General features: G+C 54.9%; 3 protein-coding genes across 3 annotated transcripts; 2 read left to right on the top strand and 1 right to left on the bottom strand.

Annotated features, from left to right (window-relative positions):
- Positions 1–1,059: 1,059 nt before the first annotated feature.
- NFKBIE (NFKB inhibitor epsilon) lies at positions 1,060–8,623 on the top strand. Its single transcript, XM_025926018.2, has 6 exons — positions 1,060–1,672; positions 4,103–4,205; positions 4,871–5,093; positions 6,159–6,247; positions 6,415–6,654; positions 7,540–8,623. The coding sequence occupies exons 1-6, from the start codon at positions 1,305–1,307 to the stop codon at positions 7,603–7,605; spliced, it is 1,089 nt and encodes a 362-aa protein (XP_025781803.2). The 5' UTR covers positions 1,060–1,304; the 3' UTR covers positions 7,606–8,623.
- A 617-nt stretch (positions 8,624–9,240) lies between these two features.
- Positions 9,241–12,729, top strand: SLC35B2 (solute carrier family 35 member B2). Its single transcript, XM_025925444.2, has 4 exons — positions 9,241–9,379; positions 9,913–10,106; positions 10,302–10,456; positions 11,177–12,729. The coding sequence occupies exons 1-4, from the start codon at positions 9,369–9,371 to the stop codon at positions 12,113–12,115; spliced, it is 1,299 nt and encodes a 432-aa protein (XP_025781229.1). The 5' UTR covers positions 9,241–9,368; the 3' UTR covers positions 12,116–12,729.
- Positions 12,730–12,957: 228 nt separating this feature from the next.
- Positions 12,958–19,045, bottom strand: HSP90AB1 (heat shock protein 90 alpha family class B member 1). Its single transcript, XM_086706972.1, has 12 exons — positions 18,888–19,045; positions 17,296–17,442; positions 16,649–16,855; positions 16,395–16,554; positions 16,119–16,252; positions 15,702–16,010; positions 15,110–15,275; positions 14,740–14,930; positions 14,484–14,631; positions 14,092–14,360; positions 13,476–13,809; positions 12,958–13,355 (listed from the first exon to the last, which is right to left on the bottom strand). Exons 2-12 carry the CDS (start codon positions 17,440–17,442, stop codon positions 13,246–13,248), a joined length of 2,175 nt encoding a protein of 724 aa, XP_086563098.1. The 5' UTR covers positions 18,888–19,045; the 3' UTR covers positions 12,958–13,245.
- Between the last annotated feature and the right edge of the window lie 338 nt (positions 19,046–19,383).

Here is a 19,383-nt window from a genome sequence, read left to right as displayed (position 1 = left end):
AATGCTAGAGATGGAATAGGGAGATGTTCCCTTGGGGATGATCTAAAGTCACTGCTGCCCTAGGTTTTGGCACTTGGGGTAGGGGATGAATCATGGGGCACTAGTTTGGGGCTCACTGTGTGGGTGGAGTATGCCTACAACCTCCCTAGGCCCTTTAGACCCAGGGAAAGCAGGGACAGGGAAGGAGGAAAGATGTGCCAGCATGAGGGCTGTGGCTGTGGTGGGGACCTCAGCAGAGCATGGCCCAGCATGTCTGGGGCCTCCCCATCCTGGCCCCACCAGGAGGAACTAAACTTCCCTGCCTGCTGGGGGTAACCAGATGTTGTAACTACCCGGAGCCAGTGTTTCATCCCTGTGAAGAATGACCACTCTGCTTTTTTAGACAACAAACAAAAAACATGACCACTCTGCCTTTTTTTTTTTTTTTTTTTTTAGACAAGGGCCTGCCTGGGAAAACCTACTTTCAAAAAAGAACAAAAATTAAAAATCCGTCCTCATGCCCAATTCTATGTGATCTGGAAGTTTGACACAGGAGACCCTCTATCCAGGACCCAAAGGGAAAACTGCTTCTTTACAGACAATAGGTATCTTATCTTTCCCTACCCAAACTCCTGGGCACTGATAGATGAGAAAAACAGAGAAATTGAGAGAAATGGGCAGCAGATAGGAAGCAATGGCTCCCCGTCCCATCACCTACGTGCTTTCCCTGCAAGACGCTCAGCTCAGCCTGTGCAGACGGTTAATAAATATTCCTTTAAAAACAAACGAATGAATGAATGAATGAATGGAAAAATGAATGAAGAAATGGAAGAAGGGAGGGAAGGAAAGAAAATGCATGGAATTAATGAATGAAAAAAAGAAGGACGGGGGAAAATGTGAATGGATGGAAGGATGGATGGATGGGTGAATGAATGAATGAATGGGTGAATTTACGCACGAGTGACTCAGGACCGGGTAACCCCTGACTCGGAGCCAACGCAGAAGGCGGGGTAAGGGGGATTCCGGAGGGCGGGGCCTCGGTCCGGAAGCGTCTGTCGGGGGCGGGGCAGGAGGGGCGGGGCGAGAGAGCGCGTCCGACTGGGCTGTCCAGCTGCTCTGAGTAGCCGCTGCCTTGGAACCCGCCAGCGCTCCGAGCCTCGCCCGCGCTTCTCGCCGACCCCTCGGGCCCCCGCAGCCCGGGAAGAACGCCACTCCGGGCCGGGCGCCAGCTCCGCAAGGCGGACCTGCAACCCGGAAAGGCGGCGCGGCGGAGCCCGGAGCCGGATCCTGCTCGGACCTGGCCCCCGTGGGCCGGCACCGCGGGCATGTCGGAGGCGCGCAAGGGGCCGGACGAGACGGATGAGAGCCAGTACGACTCGGGCATCGAGTCTCTGCGTTCTCTGCGCTCCCTGCCCGAGCCCACCCCGGCCCCGGCCTCCGGACCTTCGGACAGTGGCGGCCCCCAGCCTTGGACCCATCCTCCGGGAACAGCCAAGGAGCCACAGGAGAAGGAAGATACAGATGGGGAGCGAGCTGACTCCACCTATGGCTCCTCGTCGCTCACTGAGCCCCTGCCCTTGTTGGGAGGCACGGAGACCGAGGACCCAGCCCCACGCTCTCCGCTCCCCGCAGCGGGAGCGCTGAGCCCTCAGCAGCTGGAAGCACTCACTTACATCTCGGAGGATGGAGACACGTGAGTCTGGGGTCTAAGCTGAGACAGGGACCCCTTCCAATCGATGCCAACTCTGGGCCTGCCAGGAGCCTCAACAGGCCGGGAACCCACTCTGTGAGGATCCCTCAAGACACCCGCGCTGGAAGGGGCCGTCCCCACTCTTCCAAACTCCAGACTTCACTCTTAGCCCACTTTTTAGCTCTGGAGGGACCCAGACCAGAGGCCCCAGCATCATTTCTCTGCACTCCCTTTGGGAGGTGGGCAGAGCTGGTAGGGCCCTTACCAGACACCTGGAACCCAGCTAGCAGCTCGGAAAGCTACCAATAACCCACCCCTTGGAAGAGAAAATTCCCCTGACCAGTCCAGATTTTTAGGGTTTTTTTTTTCCTTGCTGGGGAAGAGGGTAGGTATCCTTGTTTGCTCAATATCTGGGATTCCCAGCCCCTGACCTCAGAATGCCCCGTCTCGGGGAACAAAAGATGCCAGTTACAGGTTGCCAGGAGGGGTCAGGAAGCTAAGGATGGAGTTGCTGGCAGGGTGCAGAGCTGAGGCTAGCCCTGAGGAAGAGGGGGTGAGCCAGGCTGGAGCACTCTTGCCCCATCAGACAGACAGGCGGCTGGCTGCCCAGCTTACTTCCTTCTCTGCTGTGAAAGGGGAAGTGAGGGCTGGAGTCAGCTTTACCGGCACCCTCTACCTCCTGAGCCCTCCAAGTCCCCCTCACTGTCCTGTCTGACCCCTTTACTTTACCCTTCCTGCCCCAGGCCCAGGTGGAGCTTGGTGGGGACTGGGCTGGGGGGGCAGGCAGTTAAAGTAAGAAGTAGTTTGGGTGGGAGGGACTGGCCATTTGAGGATTTGTCCCTTAGGAAGAAGAAACACTGTCAAGAGAGGGGGTGGCTGGGATTTGTGGATGAGGAACAGAGTGGAGTGGGCTGGGGTCCCAGACTGGGGATGCTGGAATGAATGGGGGTGGGGAGGGTAGAGGAGGCAGCAGGTGTCTGTCTTGACCTGCTTTTTGGAGGAGATGGGAGGGTCCTAATCCTGGGTGGCCTTTGACAAAGATAGCGTTTGGACCCAGGGAGTGGGAGAGGAATGACCTCAGGCCTTTTTGTATCCCGCCCAGATCACCAACCCTCAGGCCCAGAACCAAGAATTTGGGGGTTCCATGTGGAATACCTCTGGCTGACCTTTGACCTAGGGAGTGGTGACTTCTGGCACTGCCGTCCTTTGTCAGCCTCTCAGCAGAAGCCTTTACCCGGCTCTAGTTAAAGACAGGTGTCGTGTCTAGACTGTGGGGTTAGGGGCGGTGGAGAAGCGGTGTCAGGACTCCCCAGAAGGTCCTTAGAGGGGAGGGGGCACTGTCTTCCCTCAGAGGTGTCTGGCTTATAGGACTTATGGAAGTGGGGAGAGGAAGTGGGAGGAGGGGAGACAGAGAGAGAGGGAGGTGGCTGCAGGAATGTGACCTAGAGAACAGGCCCTGGCCGAGGGGATTTCCAGAGCGGTTCCTCCCTCCCTCCCTCAGTCACTCTCTCCTGGGCCTCTCCTGCCGCCCCGCCACTGAGCCTGCCCCCCTTCTGCCTGAGCAGCCCCCTCCCCAGCCCAGACAGGCCTTTACCCAAACTACCCCCCCAAGGCACTTCATGCCCCAAGGCAGCTGTCACGGCCTAGACCTTCCAGCTCTGGCTTTCGTTTTCCCCACCTGATGTGGGGAAACCCCAGGACTGGAACTTCCCCTCCCAACTGCCCCCTCCCACCTGAGCAAGAGATTAAGGCTCTTTGGCCCCCAACAAACACACACTTTCTGCACTGCACAGACCTCCCCTTGGACGTGTCCTCGGAGTGGAGGGCCTCTGGTCAGGCCCCACCCAGTCTGTGCTGTCTGAAGAGTGACCCTCTTGATCCCCCTGTGAAAGGGCAGCAGGACAGGATGCCGCACTGTCTCCTCTTCCACGAGCTTCTGTGTTCTCTCCGTTGGAATGTGTACCACTGAGTTGCCCCGAGTGGGGGTGACCCCGCTCCTGCCCTCTCAGTCCTCCCTGTTGGGGTTGGCAGACGTGGGGAGCTCAGCCCCGGAAACCACCTCTGTGCTACCCCGGCAGCTTTCAGTTTGGCTTTGAGCTGCAGCCGGCCCGGTGGGGCCCTGGGGCCAGAGGGGAGTGGGGTGTGGGCAGGCTGAACAGGAAGGACCTTGTCCCATCAGCACCCTGCCCACGCTCCCACTCAGCCAAGGCCCCCCTGAAGGCCAGAGATGGGAACTTGGAACTCCCACCCGCCGGAATCCTGGCTTCCCTCACCAACCCTCACTTCCTGGCCCAAACTCTCACTTCCTACACCGACCCTATGTGTGTCTTCTTAGAGATTGATGTGTTCTTCCTTCTAACCCCAGGACCCTAGCTCACTGTCTCTGGCCTGAGCCCTAACACTTAAACCCTGTTCCTGGTCTCCCTCTCCCAGGCTGGTCCACTTGGCGGTGATTCACGAGGCCCCAGCCGTGCTGCTCTGTTGCCTGGCTTTGCTGCCCCAGGAGGTCCTGGACATTCAGAACAACCTTTACCAGGTGGGTGGGGGGAAAGGCTGGGCTATGCCCAGATACCTATATCTGCCCTGACAGCCATTCCCAGCAGCCACACGAGGGTACTTGGGCTGCGCACTCAGGAAACCATATCCCAGACCCTGGGACAGAAGCTGATGCTACACGCAAGTAAGACACGCCTCTGCCCACAAGGTGCTGGAGCCCGGGCTAGGGGACTCCTGATTTCATAGCATGGTGACCAGAGTTGTGACCCCAGCTGCTGTGGGACCCAGTGTCTGTGGGGAGCATTAATACAGGAGGCGGCATCTGCACGGAGCCTTAAAAGAGGAGTATGCCAGGTTGAGACTGCCTGCCTGGTGCCTCTGTCTTTCCTCCCTCCAGCCCGTCCTTGTCACTTGGCCCCCAAGGAGAACAGAGGTCTTCCCTGCCCCCAACTGTCCTTTCTCCAGGGGCTGAGGGGACCCCTAAGAAGAGCAGGGCCCCACTTTCCTCACCCTGCCTCCAGAACTGGGGTGGTGGGCAGTGACAGAGGGAAGGGTTTGGTAGCATTTCCTTGGAAGACCAGGGCCATAGCCTTTATAAGCTGCCCTCAAAAAAGGTGCTGGCAGCTGGTAATTCCTGTGTCCACTCTAGCACGTCCCCAGAGGTGGGAGCATGCTACAGTAGCCCTGGACCCTTTGTGCCTACAGACAGCACTCCATCTGGCTGTACATCTGGACCAGCCGGGTGCAGTTCGGGCCCTGGTGCTGAAGGGGGCCAGTCGGGTGCTACAGGATAGACACGGTGACACGGCCCTGCATGTGGCCTGCCAGCGCCAGCACTTGGCCTGTGCCCGCTGCCTGTTGGAGGGGCGGCCAGAGCCGGGCCGAGGACCACCTCACTCCCTGGACCTCCAGCTGCAAAACTGGCAAGGTATGGGCAGCCTCAGGGCCTGTGGGATGAGGAGGGGACAAGAGATGGACCCCACTGTCAGGAAAAGGAGGTTCATAGCTTGTCTGTCAATGCACCTCCAGTTTTAAGTCAGCAGGTACTCAGTACCTTTTTGCTGAAGGAACGAATGAACGAATGAATGAATGAACTTGATTTAGAATTTAATGAGAGCCTACTGTGAGCTAAACAGAGAGCTAAACCTTGCCCTCAAGATATTTAGTTTAACAGAGATTAGACGAACTCGTTAATTCATGCAACAAAAATGTACTGGGGGCCTTCTGTGTGCCAGACATTATTCCAGGAGCTGGAGAGCGATCGAGGCAGACACTAAATATAAGAAGTGAGTTCTCTAGTAGGTTACCAAGCTGTAAGTGCTGTGGGAAAAGTAGAGCAGAGTGAGAACTAGAATGTGAGGGATGGGGCGGGTGTGATTTTTAAAGAGAGTGACCAGGGAAACCCTCAAGGAGCAGCAGCCTTTGAGCAGAGACTTGAAGGAGGTGAGGGATGTCACTTTGAATCAAGTTCTGTAGGCGGGGGTGGGGGTGGGGGGAGTGGTTCCACGCCAGAAAGCGGGTAGCAAGAAGGCTAGGGAAGCACCGGGCAGGACAGGGCCCCCCCGGGGCGGGTGGGGGGGGAGGGGTGGCTGGGGCCTGAGGATCCTGGAGAGCTCTGAAGAAGGTGGCTTTTGGATGGGACTTCAAGGCAGGTAGAGTTAGAGATGGGGTGGGGGGGCGGGCGGGGAGAGGGGGAAGGGGGAGGGGAATGTGTGCTGGGGGAGGGCACACCTATGTGGGGTGTCACTCAGCAACCTGACCCCTGAAGCATGAAAGTTTCAATAACATGACTCTGAAAAGGTGGAAACTTTGAGTTCCTTTCCCCTCAGACTTTTGAGGGGGTTTTTGGGTTTGTGTTTTAACACTCCTGTGATCAGAGGCATTGAGTGGGCAGTGAGTCCCTTGGGGCTGAGGGGTAGGGAGGTCCCTGAAGAGAGGGAGGGAGAGAGTTGGTGGATGCTGATTAGCAGCCCCCACCCTCACCCCATCCCAGGTCTGGCCTGTCTCCACATCGCCACCCTGCAGAGGAACCGGCCACTCATGGAACTGCTGCTGCAGAACGGAGCTGACATTGACACACAGGTGAGAGGACCAATCAGGGCCCGGCCCAGGGCCTGCCCCACCGCCTGATCCAGCCCCAAGTCCCCTGCCTAGCAGTCAGCAGTGGTGGCACTCACCTCCTTATCCAGGGCCCAGGCCCAGCACGATTCTTCTCGAGGGCCTTGGCTGACATCCTTCTTCTCCTCCAGGAGGGCACCAGTGGGAAAACAGCCCTGCACCTGGCTGTGGAGACCCAGGAGCGGGGTCTGGTGCAGTTCCTGCTCCAGGCTGGCGCACGCGTAGACGCCCGCATGCTCAATGGGTGCACACCCCTGCACCTTGCGGCAGGTCGGGGCCTCAGCAGCATCTCATCCACTCTGTGCGAGGCAGGTGCCGACTCCCTGCTGCGGAACGTGGAAGACGAGACTCCCCAGGACCTGGCTGAGGATGTAAGAGGCATAGGCTCAGCTCTGCTCTCCAGGACCTCCTGCACCTAGAGCAGAGACAGGCACCATAATGGCTGAAAGGGCCAAAGAGTCAGGATCCCCGGGAGTAATCCACGACTCTGCCACTCACCAGCTGTGGGACCTTGGGCAAGCCTCTGCCCCTCTGTTTTTTTAGTTGGTCAAGACCAGGGAGCCCAAACTTGGACTCTAACAGGAGCCCTGCAGCTACAGTGGATGGGTGAGACAGGATAGGTGTAAGGCAAGGTGATGGGGCCTGTGAGAGACCAGAGTCAATGCCCAAGGGTCACTCTACTCAGCTTCAGCAGATAGTTGCTGAGGAAGAATGTGGGCCCAGTGTTGCCAGGTCTTGGAATTTTTTGAAGAAAGATGGAACCTAGATTTCCTGTAGTGTCTTTCCCATTTTAAAATGTTCAGAGTAAAAAATACTCTGGGGCTCCTGGCTGGCTCAGTCCGTAGAGCATACAACTCTTGATCTCAGGGTTGTGGGTTCAAGCCCCACACTGGGCCTACAGCTTACTTAAAAAAATATTCAAAATGTTTTCTAAGTACCCCCCACGCCCCTGCCCCCCACCCCCCGCCAAAAAATAAAAAAACCCAAAACCAGACACATGGGCTAAATCACCTCCAGGGTGGGAGCTCTGATATTCTGATATCTTAGAGAGTCAGGGCTTGCCTAAGGCTTCAGGGCTCTGCCTAGCCCAGAGGGGCTGCTATGTTGGGGATTAGTGGGAAGATTTGTTCCCCAATGTCCTTGAGTTGTCATCTGGTGGAGGAGAAATGGTCCAATCTGTCTGCCCAGCTCCCTTCCTCCACTGCTGCTTTTTCCCCATGGGCCCTGATTTTGCTTCTCTCCATTCTCTTTCTCAGCCCTTGGCTCTTTTGCCCTTTGATGACCTGAAGATCTCTGGGAAGCCACTGCTGTGTGCCGACTGAAGCCAGGGCAGAGTCTGGGGCCCCGGAGACTCCACCTCTTCACATCCGGAAGCCGGAGCTACAGCTGCTGAAGTCTGGGCCCTGACAATGTGCCCTTCTGGTGTCCTGGGGACTGCTGAGGCCACAGCCTGGGGCCAGTACGGTCCTGAGCGGAGAGGAGGGATCACAAGTGAGAGAAGGCAAGTCTGGAAGGAAGACTTTCCCAGGTGGATGGAGATTCTTGAAGACTCCCAAAGCCCCAGGTATCCTGGGCAAAGCCTGTTTGCCTCTAGAAGACGGCAGGGGCTCTTGTTTCTACCCACGTTGGGTCAGCCTGAAACTGCCAATCAGTAGGAAGACATGGGCTCTCCTGAGTGAGGAGAGAAACTGAAATCAGCAAGCAGGACCCTGAGGGGTTCCATCTCACTGCTGTTGAGGACTCTTAAAAACACTGTTGTTCAAAGACTTCACACAGAAGGCCCTGAACTGACCCTCTGGGGAAGGGGAAGTTTCAATAACATGACACTAAAACAGCAGAGACCTTTATAAAGATCCCCCCCTACAGTTGTTTTGCGCATGTGCATGTCTGCGTGCATTGGGGATTTTTAGATAGGCCCGCCTTGTGACCTTATGGTAGAGACAGAGAAGGAAATTGCCACTTGAGCAGGGTAGGACTCTGCTAGGTAGGGAGTGCGTGTTGGGGGGGGAGGGAGGGGGTACCATCCTCAGGCCTCTCTGTCCAGCACAAACCCTTGCCCTGAATGAGAAGACCCCCCCCCCCCCCAGGTGGGAGGCATCACCACTGCCCTGGAGGTGGCCATCTGGAGGACCCTGGAGAGAAAGGCCAGCCTGTAGAGGGTGGCTTTGTGTGTTTTTCCTTTCATTCCACACACGTTTGAATTCCCTGTGAGGTGAATATGGCCAATATGGATACAGGGGGATAAACCAACGACACAATCTCTGGCCACTTGGATCTTACGGTCTAGTGAGTGAGACAGCCATTAAAATCACAAACGCCCCAATAAATATGTAATTACAAGCTGCAGTGGATTCTGTGAGGGGGAAAAAAAGAGTGGGGTGGAGAACACGAGTTGGTGGAGGGCCACACTTTGGGCGGTCAGGGGAGGTCTGTGAGGCCTGTCATCTCCACCTGGACACGAGGACGAGTAAGGGATGTGGGGAGAGCGTTCAGGCGAAGGCCTTTGGTGAATTAGAGGAACGGAGAGCAGGCCAGTGGGACTCTGCAGAGGGTGGGTGAGTGGGCGAGGTAGACGGGCCAGGTCATGCCGAGCCTGAAGGTCTTGGGGAGTTGGGACAGAACTGCAGCCCATTGGGGAAAGGAAGGAGGTATCTTCCCGTCAGAAAACGGGGAAGGGGTGGCGCAAGAAGAAGTGCTTGGGACGCACAACATCAATGTCCCTGTCCCAAGAGGGCAGGGGCACCACCACCTCCCGGGTTGGTTGTGTGGACTTAGGGCGATGACGAAGCGGGGTGCGGGTGTAGGGCCTGGGGGCTCCCCGCCCTGGGCGGCCCAGCTCCCGGATACCGGGCCGCGTCTCCCTCCGGGCCGCGCGGGGGCGCTGTGGCCCGCCGGCGGCCCGGGGCGCTGCCTGGTCGCGGCTGGGGGCGGAGGGGCGGCCGCGGGGAGGGAGGCGGGAAGAGCGCGGCACTTCCGCTAGCCGCTCGCTCGCCGGCCGCTCCTGGAGGCGGCAGCGGGAGCGGAGGGAGCGCGCGGCCCGGGGACCGCATTCCCCGGCCCCCCTCCGCCCCACGCGGCCCGGACCATGGACGCCAGGTGGGGGGGCTAGGGGAGCGGCGGGCCCACGTGACCGAGCCCCCGGGCCACGTGACTGCCGCTGCTGGGCACTGAGGGGCCGGGTGGGGTCCCAGCTGCCCGGCGGCAGGCCCGCATAGCGGAGCCCGGGGCCGGCGGGGGGGGGGGGGGGGGGGGGGCGCGGCGTGGACTGGACTTGTCCTCCTTGTGAGGGTCCGGGAGTGTCGGGCGGAGGAGTTGGGAACCCTGGCGCTCCGGGATCCTGGAGGGCGGGGTGGGAGGAGGGGGCGCCGCCTGTAGCCCGAACGGCCGGCCAGCGCTGGAGGGAACAGAGGGAACCTGTGTGGCCAGAGGGGCGGGTCCGCCCCCGAGGAGGGAGGGAGCCCCGCCTGGCCCGCGCCGGCCCCCCCAGGAGAGAGAGAGGCTCTTTGTCCCGGCTGGGCTGCAGCTGAGGGGGGCGGGGAGACTCCGGGCCCTTCTCCAGTGTAGTCCCCTCTGGAGGGCCGAGTGGATGAGGAACGGCACCCTAATCCTTACGTCCGCTGTCCCCGCAGGTGGTGGGCAGTGGTGGTGCTGGCTGCGCTCCCCTCCCTGGGGGCAGGTGGGGAGACCCCCGAAGCCCCTCCAGAGTCATGGACGCAGCTGTGGTTTTTCCGCTTTTTGGTGAATGCTGCTGGCTATGCCAGCTTTATGGTACCTGGCTACCTGCTGGTGCAGTACTTCAAGCGGAAGAACTACCTGGAGACAGGTGTGTGTGCCGAAAGGGTGGGGAAGCGTGCCAGGTCCCTGTTACGAGTGCTGACCAGCAGTCCAGATTGGGATGTGGCTTTGGGAAGGGAGGGAGGGATGCCCGTAGGCCTGACAGCAGGGCCGCTGGCTGCTCTGGGCAAGAGGAGGTGCTGGGGAGAATACTGGCTCTTGACCTTGTGTGCCTGTTTTTTAGGCAGGGGTCTCTGCTTTCCCCTGGTGAAAACTTGTGTGTTTGGCCATGAGCCCAAGGCCTCTGACGAGGTTCCTCTGGCTTCCCGGACCGAGCCGGCAGAGACCACTCCCACTTGGCAGGCCCTGAAGCTGCTCTTCTGTGCCGCGGGGCTCCAGGTAGGTAGGCAGGCTCTGCCTCTCTTCCTGGGTTGGGCCCCAGGACAGGTACGATGCGAAACCAAAGTTTTCACCCTGCCAGCCCCCCGCGGTTTGCTGGCTGTGTGAACACGGCCCCCTCTTCCAGGGGGCGCATAGTACCACCATCTTAGAGGTGGTCGGGATAACCACTGTCTTGTCTTTCCCCCTTTCTCTTGCCCTCTTGTGTGATTTCTCCTGTGCCATTACTACCCTTCCCCCTGCAGTGATGTCTCGTATACCGCTAACCCACTGATCAAAGTTTGGGGAAGCCACGCAGCCCTCCCCCCACTACTGCATGTGACAGGGAGCGAAGATACGGAGTTCTTGGCACTTTGGAGCGGGCACTACTAGTCCTACACGTGTCGCACAGGTGTCCAGTCTTACTCCCCGAATCCACTGAGGATAGACAGGAGGATACATGGGATGGAGTCTGCTTTAACGTACCCTCCTGTGGGGCAGACAGGGTCTGGGCATGCCTAAAGCCTCTGTCATCGTTTCACACACACTCGATCCTTCCGAGGTGAATCCAGGCTTTGGAGGGGAGAGGAAACTTCTGGTTATTACAGAGGGACCAACATACGTATGCTGTCCTTTGAATCATCTAGACCTTTTCTGAGGAAGAGGGAGGTCGAAATCTTTCGGGCCACCTCTCCTCCTCCTACCTTCTCGGTCCTCATTCCTCCCCGCCTCTCCCTCCAGGTGTCCTACCTGACTTGGGGAGTGCTGCAGGAGAGAGTGATGACCCGCAGCTATGGGGCTACTGCCACCTCGCCAGGTGAGCGCTTCACGGACTCCCAGTTCCTGGTGCTGATGAACCGGGTGCTGGCCCTGCTGGTGGCTGGCCTCTGTTGCATCCTCTGCAAGCAGCCCCGGCACGGGGCACCCATGTACCGGTACTCCTTTGCCAGCCTGTCAAACGTGCTCAGCAGCTGGTGTCAGTACGAAGCTCTCAAGTTCGTCAGCTTTCCCACCCAGGTGCTGGCCAAGGCCTCTAAGGTGATCCCTGTCATGCTGATGGGAAAGTTGGTGTCTCGGCGCAGCTACGAACACTGGGAATACCTGACGGCCGGCCTCATCTCCATCGGGGTCAGCATGTTCCTGCTGTCCAGCGGACCGGAGCCCCGCAGCTCCCCGGCCACCACCCTGTCCGGCCTCATCCTGCTGGCAGGCTACATCGCCTTTGACAGCTTCACCTCAAACTGGCAGGATGCCCTGTTTGCCTATAAGATGTCTTCGGTGCAGATGATGTTTGGGGTCAATTTCTTCTCCTGCCTCTTCACGGTGGGCTCCCTGCTAGAGCAGGGGGCCCTCCTGGAGGGGACCCGCTTCATGGGGCGACACAGTGAATTTGCTGCGCATGCCCTTCTGCTCTCAGTCTGCTCTGCATGCGGCCAGCTCTTCATCTTCTACACCATTGGGCAGTTCGGGGCCGCCGTGTTCACCATCATCATGACCCTCCGCCAGGCCTTCGCCATCCTCCTCTCCTGCCTCCTCTACGGCCACACAGTCACTGTGGTGGGGGGTCTGGGGGTGGCCGTGGTCTTTGCTGCCCTCCTCCTCAGAGTCTATGCCCGGGGCCGACTAAAGCAACGGGGTAAGAAGGCTGTGCCTGTCGAGTCCCCCGTGCAGAAAGTTTGAGGGGCCTGAGAGATGAAGTCCAACAAGAACCTCACCATACCAGTTTTCCTCTCCTACTCGAATTTTTGAGGCGGCTGGCTCAAGGTCAGAATGCAGGCTTTTAGTATCACAAACCAGCTCTGCAAGTTGGGGTTGAGTCCGGGAGTCAGCCTTCCCCTTTGCCTTAAGTCACCCGTCCTCCAGTAGGGATTCTTCTGAGCCCCAAGGTAGAGGACCTTCCTCAGTGGGTGGGAGGGGCTTGCCGAGAAGGCAGAAGCACCTTCTAAGGCCCCTCAAAATTCCCTGAAGTCTTGCCCTGTGGGCTCTGCCACCAACACACCTGTGCTTGTCCCCTCCCTTGAATGGCCCACCCGTGCAGACTCCCTCCCAGAGACCTATGGAACTTACTCTGGTGAGAAAAGCACAAGTGTTGTAGGCTCCAAGTGCTGCTTTCCCGGGAGTCCCTGAAAGACGGTGCTGTGCTGGGGGAGAAGGACAGGAGGGCCCTACCCAGCACCACCACCCTCTGCTCCTGGATCCCCAGGCTCTGCTCCAAGAGCCCACTGCAGGTTTTGGTACTTTGGAAATGTTAACTTTTTGCTCTAATTTTATTTTATTAAATTAAATTGCTGCAATGGTCTCGAGTCCCGTGTTTTCGTTGACTGAAGTATGTGCTTTAGGAAGGGGAGAGTATTACATGCTGGTTTGTGGCCACCCTTTAGAGTCAATGTTGGGGGACTTCAGAACTGCTAGATGGTTACAAGTGACTTTAGCTTTCAATGTACCAGAGTAACCAATTACCAGGATGAAAGCAAGTACAACTTGGAATAGGAAAGCAAAGGAAACTCAAAAGGCACCAGATCCACTTTACAAGGGAAAGCAGAACTGTATAAAACTGTATTTTCTTTATTTTGCATACTTTAACTTCAGAACAAAATAAACAAAAAACCACAGTACACATCCAAACCCCTCGTCAAATATAGGAAGGGATAGGCCTGAGGCCCTTGTATCCTGCCTCAGACAAAGACAGGAGGGGAAAAAAAAACAAAACACTAGACATCAGCAGAAGGAACCAGGTGAACTGAGGCCACTCAGGGCTGCTGGGAAGCCATGGGGACACTATACAGAGGGCACAGGTCTGCAGGTAGAAACTAATCTACTTCTTCCATGCGGGACGCATCCTCATCACCCTCAAGGGGAGGGATCTCATCAGGAACAGCAGCACTGGGTTCCTCTGCAGTTACTTCGTCTTCGTCAATACCTGTTAAGTAGGAAAGAACGCCACGTGAATGTCAATCTGAATACCATTAAGTCAAATCTGTCCCTCAGAGACTAGTTTACCCAACTCCTAGCCACACTCTGGTGCAACAAAGATACTCACCCAGGCCTAGCTTGATCATGCGGTAAATTCGGTTGGAGTGGGTCTGGGGATCCTCCAGCGAGAAGCCAGAAGAGAGCAGTGCAGTTTCAAACAGGAGCACCACCAGGTCCTTGACAGCCTTGTCATTCTTGTCTGCCTCTGCCTTCTGTCGTAGTGTCTCTACAATGGGGTGGTCAGGATTAATCTCCAGGTGCTTTTTGGCCATCATATAACCCATTGTAGAGTTGTCCCGAAGTGCCTGGGCTTTCATGATCCGCTCCATGTTGGCCGTCCAGCCGTAGGTGCTCGTCACAATGCAGCAGGGTGAAGACACTAGCCTGTTTGAGATGGTCACCTGTGGATAATGACAAAAACTTATGTTTACGTTAAATCTGATTACCATTTCCAAGCTAAAGTGATGGTATGTTAAGTTCTATTCTCAGAACAAACACTTCATCGTTCCCAAATATTTATAAAAATACCAACCTTAAACCTGCCTGGTAAAAGCAGTGAAAGGGAAAAGAAGCTCTGCACAAATTAGGCGACCTAAAACTACTAATTGTGTAGCACCACAAGATTCTAAGGGAAACCACTCTAAAGCATTTACAAACTACATCCTAGTCCCAGAACTGCTTACCTTCTCAACCTTCTTATCCAGTATTTCTTTCATAAGTTTGCAGAGGTTCTCAAACTTGGCCTTGCTCTCTTCCATTTTCTTTTTCTCCTCTTCATCCTCAGGTAGCTCCAGGCCCTCCTTGGTAACGGAGACGAGACTCTTCCCATCAAACTCCTTGAGCTGCTGCACGCAGTACTCATCGATAGGCTCAGTCATATACACTACCTCGAAGCCCCGCTTCCGCACCCGCTCCACAAAAGCGGAGTTGGCAACCTGCTCTTTGCTCTCGCCTGCAGGGTTGAGAGAGACCCAGGGATCAGAATGCCGCCTACCAGTTCCCAGGTATTCCCAAATGTCCTCCCTATTTCCTTATACCCCCATGAAGCTTTGATCAGACCCAGGCTCCAACATACCAGTGATGTAATAGATGGACTTCTGGGTCTCCTTCATGCGAGAGACATACTCCGAAAGAGAAGTCATCTCATCTCCAGACTGGGAGGTGTGATAACGCAGCAGCTCAGAAAGACGGCGCCGATTAGTGGAGTCCTCATGGATTCCAAGCTTCAAAGGTGGAAAGAAAACGATCTTACTTGTAAATAATCTGTTACTCTCTAGGTGAATGAAAAAACCCCTCCATCTTAATTAAGTAAGCATTTGCTGCTTCCGTACCTTCAGGTTTTTAGAGAATGCCTCATAGAATTTCTTATAGTTCTCCTTGTCTTCTGCCAGTTCAGAGAAGAGCTCAAGGCACTTCTTTACGATGTTTTTGCGAATGACCTTCAAGATTTTGCTCTGCTGGAGCATTTCTCGGGAGATGTTTAGGGGCAAGTCCTCAGAGTCCACCACACCACGGATGAAATCTGCAATCGGAGAAAATGGGAGTTAACGTAGACAGGGTCATCTAAGTTCAACAGGATCCACTTTCTCACTGAACCTGATTTCAAAAAAAAAAAGGAAAAAAAAAAAACAAAACCTCCGTTTCCTGAGAGCACTATAGGACTTTACCCAGCCAACTACATTCGGCCAAAAGGACACTCACTGAGATACTCCGGTATCAACTCATCACAGCTGTCCATGATAAACACACGGCGGACATAGAGCTTAATGTTGTTCTTTTTCTTCTTGTTCTCAAAAAGGTCAAAAGGAGCCCGACGGGGGATGAACAGCAATGCCCTGAATTCCAGCTGACCTTCCACAGAGAAGTGCTGAAAGAAATTCAAAGCAAGCCAGTAGTGTATTTCAAGATACACCTTTAAATCCCAACATCACATCATTCATTGAATTGTCTGGAACAGAGTTCTTCCCTAAGCACTGATGACAGAACAGACATCATAGGACCTCTTTTGAAAAAATTAAACTCCTATGCCCCAAACTGATCCACAATGGTACTGCTGCTGTGTATAATCCTGGGATTAATGAGTTAACAGTCCTATCAGGAACCTGCCACAGAGACAAAGTGATGTCACGGAGATGTCCTTTCTTTACCCTAAAAGGGTCATCAACAAGTGAAAGGACATGGATCCATGGCATTCAGTTCCCACCACCAAACAGTTGGGCAAGTTCCATGGTCTACTACCAGCAACCCCGTTCTGCCTGCTCTTCCTATTCAATCAACATGCAAGGCTTCTCACCTTGACCGCCAAGTGGTCTTCCCAGTCATTCGTAAGGCTCTTGTAAAACTCTCCATATTCCTCCTGGGTGATGTCATCAGGGTTTCTGGTCCAAATGGGCTTGGTCTTGTTCAGTTCTTCCTGATCAATGTACTTCTCCTTAATCTTCTTTGTTTTCTTCTTCTTGTCCTTCCCACTATCATCCTCCTCATCTGAGCCCACATCTTCAATCTTGGGCTTCTCCTCATCATCTTTATCTTCCTCTTCCTTCTCACCTTTCTCCTCCTCTGCCTCATCATCACTGATTTCTTTCTCCCGTTCCTTCTCCAGCTGAAAGTACAAAAGACAGTAGTTCCAGACTTCAGAAACCAAAACCGGGGACCTTGGAACTCTCCGAAAGAGCAGACATACACGTGAGGAGTACTAGTCCATACTCACATAAAGAGTGATGGGATAGCCTATGAACTGTGAGTGCTTCTTCACCACTTCTTTGACACGTCTCTCCTCTAAATATTCTGTCTGGTCTTCTTTAAGATGGAGGATCACTTTGGTGCCCCGGCCAATGGGCTCACCTAGGAGTTAATCACAGAGTATAAAAAATGAAGCTAAATGCAGACCTGTCATCAACGACTCCACAGGTAACACCCTCAAGATCTCCATTACAGGTTTCCCCAGAATTCTAACCCAGACAACCTAATAAGAAAGCCGTCTTACCATGGTCTGCACGTACAGTGAAGGAGCCCCCAGCAGAAGACTCCCAGGCATACTGCTCATCATCGTTGTGCTTTGTGATAACAACCACTTTCTCTGCCACCAGATAAGCAGAATAAAAGCCAACACCAAACTGTCCAATCATGGAGATGTCAGCACCAGCCTGCCAGAAAATTTTACAAACAAGTTTAAAACAAAACAGCAAACCAAACATCCACAAAAATGGATGGCGTGCACCTAGCTGAAATACCACATACCTGGAGAGCCTCCATGAATGCTTTAGTGCCCGACTTGGCAATGGTTCCCAAATTATTTATGAGATCAGCTTTGGTCATGCCAATGCCTGTGTCCACTAGAGTCAGAGTGCGTTCCTGGGGGTTGGGGATGATGTCAATTTTGAGCTCTTTACCACTGTCCAACTTGGAAGGGTCTGTCAGGCTCTCATACCGAATCTTGTCCAAGGCCTGAAAACACAAATCTCATTTTTACAATTCTGCTTCCTAAAAGCCCAGCTCTTCGTCCGAAAGAAAACTACTTTTTATTCCCAAATAGCATCAATTTTGATTACCCACTCCCAAACTTGGTGTGTAAGAGCCACATACAGTTAGGGCACCTGACTCTTGATTTTGGCTCAGGTCATGATCTCAGTTTGTGGGTTCAAGCCCCGTGTGTTGGGCTCCATGCTGACTGCTCAGAGCCTGCTCGGGATTCTCCCTCTCTCTGCCCCTCCCTCACTCTCAAAATAAAACTTAGAACACAAAAAGAATCATTTACAGTTACAATAGCCCATCTATCCACATCAACGTTTTTAGAATAGCAGCCCCACAAAATACCAAACCGCCCTTCTCTCTTTTCCGGAGTGCTGAAAACAAAAACCACAAATGAAGCTGCCCACAGCACTCACATCAGAAGCGTTACTGATCAACTCCCGAAGGAAAATTTCCTTGTTGGAATAAAAGGTATTGATGATGAGGGACATGAGTTGGGCAATTTCTGCCTGGAAGGCAAATGTCTCCACCTCCTCCTCTCCATGGTGCACTTCCTCAGGCATCTAAAATGAGAACAATCAAGAATTAGAAAAGAACCGCATGGCTCCACATTTAACACTTCAAAGTTCACCCCGGTCACAGCTGAAGACTCAGAGAGACTTAGTCCAAGCTGTTTTAATCCAGGTAATGAACATATTCCTCAAAAACCGTAGCGCCTTTTCTTTAAAGACTTCTCTTAGTGGGAATCCAACTTAGAAATAAAAATAAAAAGCTGCTTCAACACAATACACAAGGTCAAGCTTTTTGAAAAGGTATTTTGAAACCAAACTGCTCTTAACTGATCCGTGGGACCCAAAACCTCAGCATCACCTGGTAGGCTGTTCAAAATACAGATACTGGGCTCAACCCAGGAATAGGAATAACAACTCCAGGCAATCCAAACTCAGGTGAAGGAGAAAACCACCTACTACGTTTCCACCACCTTTTTTGTTACAAAATCCAATAGCCCAAGATGAGCGGTTTTATGTTAAATGGCCAGTAATCCGGAATTGGCTCTCTTCAATTGAGAATCTCCCACATCAAAAGCTCACGCGGGATTGCTGCCTCACAGGATAGAAGATAACCCGAGAGACCGGTGAATACCCGCCCAAGAGGCTAAGACAAAGAACGGATAAAGCACCCCTCAACACATGTGGCTACAATATAGAACGAAACCAAACACAACTAAGATGGTGGCCGTAGACGGCTGGGCAGACCCTCGTCACTGCCGGACATGCGTTGGCCAGGGCCACGCGAGGAGGGGGCGCCACCGCGCAGCCTCCCTTCGCCCCAGCATCCGGGCACCAGGGCGGGGCGCTGGGCTCCAGAAGCTTCCAGAACAATCTCAGCTCTCTGGGAGGGGCGGGGGAGGAAAGGGCCCATGAATCTTCCAGAGCCTGCCCCCTCCTCTCCCCTCCCCCTCACCGGGACTGCAGAAAAGCTCTGGAAAGAAAAAACGGCAGGCCAGAACCGGCCGTAATCGTTCCTTGCCGAAGAACCTCACATAAAGGAATAGAAAGCCCTGGAAAAATGCGTCCCACGGAAGAGATGGCAAAGCCAGGCCAACACCAGGCTGTGCTGAGTCACGTCCAGCGCGCACACCCACCACCCTTGGGGACCCTCCGGCGCCCCGTAGCCGCGTCCGGAAGTGGAGGGGCAAACATGGCAGCGTCCCGGGCCGGCGCGGACACCACGTGCAGCTGCCCACTACCCCAAGCCCACGCCGCGGCCCACCTCCCCCCACGGCTAGTTGCCGTCTGAGGAAAACCCCGCACCAAAGCACGGACGAAAAAACTAGCACAACTCTCGAGAGCCCTGTCCCATCCACACCCCCCAAAAATTCTGAGTTGACCTATCCCAAGACCGCTCCAACACGACAAAATCTAGGCTTTGAAAACGAAACGATGGACGAAAGCAACACGTAAGGACAATCCAATCAGAAACACCTGAAAAAAACCAATGACCTTACCTTCAAGGAGAAGAGCTGTAAGCACGACAGACCACGGTGAGCAGGGACTAAGTCCGGCTCAAAATCCGCAACAAGGCTGCACGGGGGTGACTCAAGAGAGTGGCTGTTCGCCCCCAGTGGCCCTATATACGGCGAAGCACAGACCAGCTGCCCGTCCCCGAATCCCTCCGCCTTAAAGGAGGATGCGGGTCAGCCCGGCACCTGCCGCTGCCCGCCCACCTTGACGTCATGGTCCAAAATAGGGGAGGGGGCGGGGAAGGGCGGAAGCAACCGGTCTGAGTCTCCGCCCTGAGAGCACGCGCAAGTACCGCTTTTCGTGGCCGCATCTCCGCACTGCCAGGGCTCGACCACCGTCCAAAAACTAGAGATTGAGAATGCTCACATGACATAAACGAGGGATCTAGTGGCAAGGATCCCACTGACCTCCCTATAAACCTCTAATACAGGCGCCTCCGCACATAAGTGTCCTGGCCAAGAGGAACACCAAAAAACGTGG

The sequence above is a fragment of the Puma concolor genome, chromosome B2 (assembly GCF_028749965.1).
Source record: "Puma concolor isolate L17-30 chromosome B2, mPumCon1.1.hap2, whole genome shotgun sequence".
Taxonomy (NCBI): domain Eukaryota; kingdom Metazoa; phylum Chordata; class Mammalia; order Carnivora; family Felidae; genus Puma; species Puma concolor.
Note: the sequence above shows the minus strand (reverse complement) of the source record. Positions and strands in the feature narration are given on the sequence as shown.

Bases quoted from the DNA above. Each gene is read 5' to 3' on its own strand.
- NFKBIE (XM_025926018.2), top strand. From the start codon at position 1,305: ATGTCGGAGGCGCGCAAGGGGCCGGACGAGACGGATGAGAGCCAGTAC. The intron at 6,248-6,414 runs GTGAGAGGACCA...CTTCTCCTCCAG, and splicing joins GAGCTGACATTGACACACAG to GAGGGCACCAGTGGGAAAAC. The intron at 6,655-7,539 runs GTAAGAGGCATA...TCTCTTTCTCAG, and splicing joins CCCAGGACCTGGCTGAGGAT to CCCTTGGCTCTTTTGCCCTT.
- HSP90AB1 (XM_086706972.1), bottom strand. From the start codon at position 17,442: ATGCCTGAGGAAGTGCACCATGGAGAGGAGGAGGTGGAGACATTTGCC. The intron at 16,011-16,118 runs GTGAGTATGGAC...TTGTACTTTCAG, and splicing joins GCTATCCCATCACTCTTTAT to CTGGAGAAGGAACGGGAGAA. The intron at 14,931-15,109 runs GTGAGTGTCCTT...CTCCGATTGCAG, and splicing joins GTTGATACCGGAGTATCTCA to ATTTCATCCGTGGTGTGGTG.
- SLC35B2 (XM_025925444.2), top strand. The intron at 10,107-10,301 runs GTGTGTGTGCCG...CCTGTTTTTTAG, and splicing joins GAAGAACTACCTGGAGACAG to GCAGGGGTCTCTGCTTTCCC. The intron at 10,457-11,176 runs GTAGGTAGGCAG...CTCTCCCTCCAG, and splicing joins TCTGTGCCGCGGGGCTCCAG to GTGTCCTACCTGACTTGGGG.